Genomic DNA, 10,387 nt, shown 5'->3' with positions numbered 1-10,387 from the left:
CATGGCCAGTTTGGACTGGCGCTCGCGTTCTTTCCTCTGCTGAAGGGGGAGGTGTCGGCGAGTCTCGGCCTTATACACCGAGCAGCCGCGGTAGTTGGCCGCGTGTGGCCCGCCGCAGTTCGCGCACCTCACGTGGTCGCGGTGTCCTCCGTGGGGGCAGTCGGGAGCGCGGTGGGGCCCGCTGCACCAGCGGCACACTGGTTTTGCGCTGCAGCCTCTGCCGACATGCGAGAACCGCTGGCAGGTGCTGCACTGTGAAGGACCCGCGGGGTGACGGTAGTCCTCAACGCGGATGATCATGCCCGCGAATTCTCTGATCGCGAGAATTGTGTCTGTGTCGCAGGTCTGAGGGACCTCGACAACCAGTTTGTCGCACTTCTGGCGTGTTTGGCGATTCTCCAAGAACCAGAAGGACTGGACTGGGAGCTGCATGTCGGTGAAGACTTCGGTCAGGAATTCGGCCGGGGTTTCGCGATGTACGCCGCGGAACACGAATTTCTTTGGAATTTCGTCCTTCTGGAGAAGGACGGAGTACTGGGCGCCGATCGCCTTTAAGGCCCTGATCGCGGTGTGGTACTCGGTGACTGATGCCGTTTGGACCTGGAGTTGATCGCGGCCTCGGTTGTACACCGACCATTTCTCCTGAAGGGAGTTCTTCAGGGCGCTGAAGATGGTCGGGTAGTTGTGCCCTTTGTCCAGGAAGACAAAGAGCGGCTTGATTGCTGGTTTCTTGCTGGCCGCTGCCTGCTGCGGCTGTGCGGGCGCTGCGGGCGCGCCGGGCGCTGAGGGCGCTGCGGAGGGCGCGGGGGGTGAGGGGCCCCCGGCCACGCCTACCATGTCATCGTGATTTCGTTTCGGCCGCTTGCCCTGGACCGTTTGCCATGGGCCGTCGCTCGTGGTGTCGCCGGAGGGCATGGGAGTCATCGTCATGGAGTCCATCATGGTGCTCTCTTGTCTAAGTCCGTCACAGCCTATCTACACTGTTCACCCACTGACCGCAAGCGGCTAGGCCAAGGGGGACTAGTCCCCGGGTGTAACCAGTGTGTTGGGCGCTGTTTAGTCCGAGTCAGTTAACAGCAGCTTTAACTTTTCCCCCTGTGCGCACTCGGCGCACAGGAATTTTTTCGGTGGCTGTGCAGCACTTATATAAGTGCTAGCACAACTTGTCGAATCACTTCGCTCTTCACTTCAGGGCGGCTCCTTGAAGATCTGGATGGTCTGTCAGAACAGCTCCGTCAGACGACCTCTCTCCTCGGCAGCGCAGCTCGGAATCCTCTTTCTTTTTTCAGTCAGCTGTCTAGGCTTGTTAGCCTGCACAATTTATACAAGTTTCTTCTAGAACCATTTGTGTTAAAGTTTTACATATTTCTATCTCTTTTGCATGATGATGATCTTTTGCATTTTACAATATTATTTCCACATCTACAAAACATACTTCCAGTATACACTTAAATAATCTACCTAAATATTTACAATAATAACATATATAAAATAACTATGATACATTGTCTCTTTATATTTACACTGCCATCTGGTGACGAGTGGTGGCACTACCAGGGCCATGGCCGGAGTGTTGCGCCGCGGACAGGACTGTGACCCGGGTTTTTGTTTAATAAAGAGGAGGTACGACGTCAAGTTGAGTCTTAAAAAATATATATATTGCAAAAATAATTATGTACCATAATTTCTTTCGAAAAACGATAATTTTTGCACTGAAAACGATAATTATAAAAATAATTCAATATCCTTATATGTAGTCAAAATCCTGCTTAATTTTTTTTCTTACTTAATAAATATAATAAATCGCTTGACATATCATGCCCATGGGCATGTATAAAAGGAACAATGTAATATTTGTAATTCAGATCATCTGAAAAAATTTTATCACTATTTGTTTTACTTCAAAGTTATATGTCTGTAAAACTAAATATGTATGTGTATTTAAAACTATGTACATATAATAATGTGTGTATATGTATAATTGTAAATATGTAAATGAATCGTTCCATAGCCTTATGGTTTCTACCAAAAGAAGGCTCAATGGAATACAAATAAATAAATAAAAATAAATAAATTAAAGACCTGGCAACATTGTTAGACGGTAAGGGAAGCCATAATTTCACAGACGAGAAAGCCACATCCGAAGTTCCAAAAAATTCGCGGGCATTTATTCTCCAAATGCGCGGGTTTAACTTATAAGATGTCATTCTTAAAATTAGCAAGAAGTAATTTAAAGAATTATTCATTAAATGAAGATGAAACGGTATCTGGTTTTTTTGAGTCAAAAGAAGCATATGATCGATTTTGTAATGAACTGAAAGCTGCGGGTTATTCTTTTTCTATCAGAGACAGTGAAGTGCATGCTGCATCAAGTAAGTTAATTTTATTTTATTACTTAATTGCCAATTTAAGTATTATTATGGTACCTAACTACTTGTAACGTAAACTAAAACCAAAAATATTTTTTTGTAAATATATTTACTCACTGCATGTACATATGCCGTCACCTATAATTCAGTGAGTGAACTAATATTTAGTTAAGTTTTCTGGGAGGACGCCAGGCTAGTTTGCAAACTGGGCCAATTGCTTGGTGGGTCGTCAGTCCCAGTGTGTTTCACTAGGCTCGGCGGCTTGCAGAGGGTGTACCCTAGTTACTGAGCAGTAGGTTCACACTCCCTAGACAACATAAAACTCTGGTGCCTAGCTAGTATAGGTCAGAACTATTAAATTAAATAGTTGGCTGAAGAACGTGCGTCTTATTCACGGCGCGTCTCGTTATGCACAGGGCATGAACACGCTACGTCACAAAAATTACACTGAACTTAAACACACTGTAATGTTGCACATAAATAAACCACTACGTTCACCCTTCTCGCGGCATTCTCGGGAGAGGAGGGTTTTCCGGTTGGATTACGGCCAACCCCAGAAGTTTTAACTGTTGAGAGAAGGCTCCGAAAGCGTGGCTGTAAAGTCGTTTTGCAGTCTAGTCTGGTGTAACCAGCAGACGTATGAACGGCTTCCTTAAAGTTAAGAATGGTGGCTGGAGTCAGTCAGTACCGTACAATTGCTAACTCTGCGACAGGTTAAGTTAAGGCGGTCGGTATAGGCCCGGCTCTGCTAAAAATGGCCCGGGTACACGTGGGGGGCTCATGAAAGAGGTTTAGGTTGTAGCTAAAAATTACCAGTCAGACAAAAATCAGTGAAATGCAAAGTTGATGGCTCCCCACGGGACCTCAGGTCTGACCCGGATCGTGAGTTGGAGAGAACTGCCGGAAGATGGCGGCGAACGAGGGAGGGAAACGTCCCTCCTCCCGTATTCCCCGCGCCCTATTCACTTATATTGTACATGCATAAAACTTACTTGCTAAACCCCCTTTTGCCAATTCTTTAAATAATAATTAAGACATTGAAACAGTTACTGAAGGCTCAGAACAAGCTGACAATAGTTTTAATTTTTAATTAATAGTTCAAAATTAGTTCAAATTGGAGACTGACTGTTAGCTTGTTTAACTGCTATTTCAATTAAATATTACAATTATTAGCTTAATTTAACATATTCAGCCGCAGGTATTAATTACTTTAGGCCCTTGGCCGCAGTGATTTTTTTTGCTACTGTGTTACTGTTTTTCTTTTCTGTTACTCTCCTGCTACTCTCATTTCTTTATTTTTTGCCTCTCTGGTACTGTTGATTTTTTAATGTTCTGCCCCTCTGGTGAAGAATGAGAGAGAGCAACAACCATTTTAACAATAATTTCATGAAATTCAAGTTAAAAATGGCCTGTCTGGCATGTATTACATCAGACTGGCATTACATATCAAGATTTTAGATTATATGCAATGCACATTACATAATAGAAATAATTGTTTCTATTTATATGTTACAGGTGAAAATATAAATGAGCCAAATTTCTATTTTAAATATCACCGTGGCATTAATGTGCCAAAAATTGATTTTTTTGGGGCACCATTTTCAATTGAGAAGCGAATATTTATGCAGTGTTCACAGGGCCCAAAATATTACTGCTCAAGACAAACGTCTGATCAACTGGTAAGTTATTTCTTTTTGTATGTTCATTTTTTGTAAACATTATTATATATCAATCTGACATTACATATTTATAGCGTAGTCCAGCTAATCTAACCACTTTTAATTTCTTGTTGATTTTCTTTGAGTGAATAATTTAAAATATGAAACTTTTTAATTTGATACAAGTTGTCAGTTGAATCAAAGTAGCCTATGATAATTTGAGTTAGATTGTAAGTAGTTACTGATGCAAGAGATTGGTAGACTGTGATTCCAAAATCATATGGTTTGCAAGAGTGCATTTTACATTACCAAAGAAAACCATATAATCTTGTTTAACCACTCCAAAATTGATTAGATTATTGCATTTAAAATTAAAGGTTTTCTATGGATACCTCCCTTATTTCATTTTTTGTTTTTATTCTACTACTTAACCATGATAAATTTTAATACTTTTTGTTTAATATTAATGTAGATATTAATCATATAGCACAACAGAAAAATTTGCACATTTTAGAAATTTACAGATTTGAGTGTCACCCAGCCTTTTTAGCTTTATTTTTATTTGATAGGTGTCTTTCTTTGTATTTTATGCTGCAGAACATTGCCACATTGTGTTATGGTTCTATTGCACACAGTCTGTTCAAAATAGCATGGTTGAACAGACAAGTGTATTAAATGTAAGGCTTACGTGGTTAAAAATGTTTTATAACATGCCACATCTTCCGATGCTTTTTTGCTATGTATATGATATTTAATCATGCACCACATTTTTGAGGACATGTTACACTGTGAGATTATTTTATTGCTTGCTACTTATATATTGAATACTAGGGCTGTTTTGCATTTGGATTCTTATATGTTTAACTGAAACAATTAAGTGACAGTTCTCAATATCAAGTAATAAAAATGATTGTGTGTATTTATATGTCACTAAATAATACATGTAGTCTTAAAGATTTTTATAATTTTTTTTCATTCAAATTGGATTACATATAAATCACTCAAACCCTGAATTGAGCTTTCATCAGTTTTTTATTTATTTTTTCTAGTCTGACCATCCAATTTCAGCTAAGCGAAGATTTTGTATGCATAATACAAAAAAACTTGGATGCCCAGCATTTATGTCTGTTAACTGTGTGCGGGTGTATGAAGAATATTCAGCACCTGATCATAAATTGAAGAAACGTTCCGTAAGTTACATACCTGTTTCACTTATACCTATATAGCTACTTACTTAAATAGTATTTCCCAAACACTACATTCTTCAAGAATGTATACTAGATACATTAAATATTAGTTACCCTATATTTTTTCCTGCTAGCAATATGTTTGAAGAAATTTGACATTAGCTTGAACATTACAAAGACTGAAATATGTGTCCATTTTCTCTTTTGGTCTTGCTGATCTTTATGGCTGAACCTCACACTGACAAGCTTTTAAATTGCCTAACATATTAAAGTAAAATGAAATACCCATAAATTAAACTATAAAATTAAAACATGATTATGAAATGGAAAAAAATTAAAAGGTAACAATTTTTCTCTATTCATAGCAATGTTTATTCACCATATGCTCTTAAGTTACAATTGAAGAACATCACATTTGCTAGTAATTCTGCAACTAAAAAAAAAACAATTCACAGTATTGACGTTAATCAAGAGTTACACACCAGTTTGATTTGAAATTATATTGAATGTATTAGTTTGTAGTAAATTCTACTATTATCATTACACTTTTTCATGGTAATTATCAACTGTAACTGTGTGTCATTTCATCCAGGGAAAATTAACAATTGGTTAAAATAAACTGTCTGACCAACTTACAGTAACATGTGTTGTATGATACTAACTCCAGCATTTTAAGACATTTCTCAATTGTAAGTCGCTGTATGCTCAAGGCAAATAGTTTTATGATCAGCTTTAACCTGACTTCAAACCCAAAACCCCTCACAGTGGGATTGGTGCTCCAACCAACTACACTACAGAGGTCAGCATGTTAAAGGCAATACTTGACTAGACTTAATTCGGCGACATTATTAAAATCCAAAAGTAACTCATAAATCTGAAGTGTAAACTTCTGTACTTTGAATGGTTAGTGAATAACATAGTGCTACTTCAGCTACAATTAAATTGTCCATTTATATTAGGTAAAACTACACACCATCAATGATTGTTTTATTTCCTTTCAGTCTTACTCTATCACTGAAATAATTTGAACATTTCAAGTGCAAATAACTAATGTAATTACATTGCTTTCAGATGGTGAAAAAATTAAAAGGAGACTGGGAAAAAAAGACAACCCTTACAAGCCACCTTCGTTGGTATGTAAGAGTAAGTTGTGCTGAAACCCACAATCATTCCGCAACAAGCCCTGCTCTTACGCAGAAAATACATACTGACGTTGCCACTGAAATAAAAAGACTAGTAGAGCAAGGCATTACAAACATTAAAGATGTGAAATTTCTTCTCAAACAATATGTTGAAAGAAAATTTTCTCATGATAAAATACTTACCAGCCCCAATAAAGCCATTTACCCGGAAGACTCCACAATTTACTCACATGTATACAGGGCAATGTTTTTACAGAAACGAGACCAAATTGACCAAGAGCTGCTGCAGAAGACAATCAGTGAATGGAAAATTAAAAACAGCGAGGACTGTTTTTTTTTCAGACCCTATGCAGATGTTGCTGATGGTGATGCACCATCGCCTTTATTGTTTTGTCACCAAACAAAGTGGCAACAGAAGATGCTGTTGCGGTACGGTGGTGTCTGTCTGTTAGATGCGACTTACAAAACGACTAAATATGCATTGCCACTTTTTTTTTTAGCAGTGAAGACCAATGTTGACTACATTGTAGTTGGTACATTTGTTGTGCAGTCTGAAAGCACGGCACTCATTGCAGAAGCTTTGAATGTATTTAGAAAATGGCTTCCTGAATGGCAATCACAATTCTGGATGACAGATTTTAGTGAGATGGAAATAAACGCGATTGAAAGTGCCTTCCCTAAAAACACAGTGTACTTATGTGCATTTCACAGAGAGCAAGCCTGGTTGAGGTGGGTCAGGAAGAGTGGCAATGTCACATCAGGTGCAGAAGAGATTTTAAGTACGTGGCGTGCTATTGCAGCTTCAAGAAACGAGCACGAGTTTGAACTAAATGTACAAATAATGAATTGTAGTAATGTCATGCAGCAAAATCCGAAAGCATCCTGCTATTTTGCTTCGCACTGGCTACCTCATAAGCACAGGTGGGTACAGGCCTTCGGTGAAAAAGACTTTGTCACTATAATTCATGCCAACAATGGCATTGAAAGCCAAAATAAGGTGCTAAAGCATTCATATCTGTGTAACAATTCTGACAAATCTTTGACCGGGATGCTTAAAATTGTTATAAATAACTATTTACCAGATGCATACAAAAAATACTGCTCCGAGAATTCTATCAAGGAGTTTAATTCAGATATTCCATCATACCTGATGAACCGACCACAGCACTTTATAAAACATGTTCTCACCAGGATAAGTGCTGCTCAGTACGATTTCACAAAGGACTCCATCACAGAAGTCTCAGATGGGATTTTTGCAGTTGAGAGTTCTACAGATAAGGGAAGAATGTACTATGTTAATTTTGATGATGCCTCGTGTAGTTGCATGGACTTTATGACTTTTAGATTTCCTTGCAAACATATGTGTGCAGTATTTGAATTTTTGCCCAATTGGAGTTTCCTTCAGCTAAATTCTGCATACATTACCAGTCCATACATCACACTTGATTCAGAGAACAGTTTCTGCACCTTGGAAGGATTCAGCAATCCTTCCTCAGCAAATAGTACCTCTGACGTGACCTCTCAAAGAACACAAATTACACCTGATGTATCTCTACCATCGGAAATAATCGAACATCAACAAAATTTTCGAGAGAAACTGTACAGATTAATAGATTTATCATATGTGTGTGAGGACAGTACCTTCCTCTGCGAGGCAACAATGTTTGCACAAGACAGAATTAATGAAATGGAAAAAAAAAGTTCAACCTGATTTTGTATTATTGCCTTTTTTGTCTGAAAACGCAATAAGAATTTTAAAAATGGAATAAAACTCTTAAGATTTTTTTACATCATCCTGTTTCGATTGTTTGATTAAATTATATTCTCTTGCAACCTATGTAAACTCAGTATCAAAATTCTAAATGTTCACTAATCAAATAATTACATGTCAAGAAATTAAAAATGAGTATTTACAAATAGACTTGTGGTTATGTACACGTAAAAACAGTTGTCATAGTGGCTTTATAAATTAGTTGTCAGTGTACCAACAAACATTATGTCAGAGGTTGGTTTTCATCCTACTGTCTTAACATAACCCATTTGTCCAGGAGTCAAAAGAATATCTCCATTAAATCTGGTGGATGTTGTGTGATTGCCTATTTACTGATGTGATGAAAAGTTTAAATAATAAGGAAATGTTGAAACATGAACTTACATGTACATATTCATGTGTCCTAGATATGTAGTATAATGTATTTTGTAAATATTGGAATTATTGTGTTAATAGAGTTAAGTTTTGTCATGTAAAATTTGCTAGACAGTTTTATTTATTTTCATGTCTAGACTATAGATTTTGTAAAACAATTGGAAAATTGTCTTTTGATATAGTATGGCAGATTTATGACATTTCATTAAGAAATTTGACAAATAAATGGCATTTTAAAGCAATGTAGGATCATGAAGAGGAATAAGTATGTCCAAAATCAGAAGAAAACCACAGCTTTTTAAGTGTAATAATTATAACCAGCTTAAATTTAAATGATGCAATTCCAACATTGCTTACATAAATCAGTTTTATTCTTCAAATATAAAGAATTCAATGACCTATCACCACATACAGCAATGGCAATAAGAGTAGACTATTCTTTAGGTTAACTTTCTGGACCAAAGTGAATTAAAGAGTCTATGAGTGATTATATTGTACAAGTTGGTTTGCAAGCAATCAGCTAGAAAACTCACTCTTTACATAATTGAGCTTTAAAGTTAGAAGCATACATTTGTTACTGTGTAGCTGGTTATAGTATAGAGCTGTGATTGTTCTTGCTACGCCTTTATGTATTTGCTTTGTGGCTGTGAGTGCACTTAAAAAAAAAATTGTTTAAGTTACTAAGTACCAAAACTGACATGTATGTTTTATTGCTGGTACATCAATACATTATTCAAAATGCAGGAAATCTGGATTCTCTTCTTGCAGCAAACAACTCAACACTAATTGGATTCCACTCACCTAGGGGGGTGTTTTGGGGGTTCAAACCCTCCGGAAATAAAGACAAGAAAATTGTGAAAGCTCATGACATTTGAAGCGACGAGCGAGATAATACCACTGAGCAAACGTAAACAAAGTCAGATCGCAGTGGTTGGTTCATGATTGGTCAGTTTTAATTCTCGAATCGTGGAGATTGTTCTATGGACTAATTAGTTAACTCAACTTCAACTGTGTGTAAGTTTTGTTTAACAGAATTGAGTATTGGGTAACAGTAGTGATTGCAATGCTGCGACTTAATTACGTACAAAACTTCATAAAACAGTAAAAAAAAACTAAGAAAAAACTTTAAATGTGTTTAGTATAACACAAAGAGAAACATTTGATTATTGAGAGATGTGTAATATTAAATGATAGTTACAAACACTAAAACTGGAGTTTCCCATCTTAAATGAAATGAACCACATGGAGTGCGATGGGGTGAGAAGTTGTGATTGAGTCAGTAGCTCGGCTTGGTGGCCTCAGCTCAATGTGTGGGTGTTCATATTCTGTAGATCAGTCATTGCTAAATCGTTAAGTGGAGCGCACACATTTTTAAACTTATACGAGTGACAGGTTAAAATTTTTGGCCCTGTATTTGAAAGGACATATTCAAACACATAAATTTATATGATACAGTCCAGAGCCTCTCTTTGGCTCACCGTCCCTAAAAAATTTTTTTTTCTAAAACATGGCAATTAGGTCCAAAACTTATATTTTTTTTAAATTATGCTGTTAGTTGTTAATAGCCTTACAATAAAATTATATAACAATTGTATTGTCTTGTCAACGTCAAATTATTAGGGGTAAGATGTCCGTTAGGTTAATTAATTTGTCCGACAACAAACGTAATAGTACTTTAATTATTTTATGTAATTTTTTATTTTACTAGGTTTGTGTGGTATTTAAATATAATAATGCATACTTACTTGAGAATTGAAAGGAAAATTGTCTACAAACTACAAATGAACTTGTAATAACCCAGGTTTAAAAAATTAAATTCATTGCTATTCTATTTATTTACTTAAGGAATGAAAATAAAAAATAAAAAAAAATCATTGGAATAAAA

At 36.9% G+C, this 10,387-nt stretch overlaps 1 protein-coding gene across 1 annotated transcript; it reads left to right on the top strand.

Moving 5' to 3' along the window:
- The first annotated feature begins 2,079 nt into the window (after nt 1-2,079).
- On the top strand, nt 2,080-8,067 carry LOC134537844 (uncharacterized). Its single transcript, XM_063378707.1, has 4 exons — nt 2,080-2,372; nt 3,885-4,048; nt 5,077-5,217; nt 6,286-8,067. The coding sequence occupies exons 1-4, from the start codon at nt 2,201-2,203 to the stop codon at nt 8,065-8,067; spliced, it is 2,259 nt and encodes a 752-aa protein (XP_063234777.1). The 5' UTR covers nt 2,080-2,200.
- Nucleotides 8,068-10,387: the final 2,320 nt, after the last annotated feature.

This window comes from Bacillus rossius, chromosome 12, assembly GCF_032445375.1.
Source record: "Bacillus rossius redtenbacheri isolate Brsri chromosome 12, Brsri_v3, whole genome shotgun sequence".
Lineage (NCBI taxonomy): Eukaryota > Metazoa > Arthropoda > Insecta > Phasmatodea > Bacillidae > Bacillus > Bacillus rossius.
This window is presented reverse-complemented; position numbering and strand designations above follow the sequence as displayed.

What these genes read in the sequence shown, in the direction of transcription:
- LOC134537844 (XM_063378707.1), top strand. Translation starts at nt 2,201, where the DNA reads ATGTCATTCTTAAAATTAGCAAGAAGTAATTTAAAGAATTATTCATTA. An exon ending in TGAAGTGCATGCTGCATCAA is followed by an intron (nt 2,373 to 3,884) that starts GTAAGTTAATTT and finishes TATATGTTACAG; the next exon opens with GTGAAAATATAAATGAGCCA. An exon ending in GACAAACGTCTGATCAACTG is followed by an intron (nt 4,049 to 5,076) that starts GTAAGTTATTTC and finishes TATTTTTTCTAG; the next exon opens with TCTGACCATCCAATTTCAGC.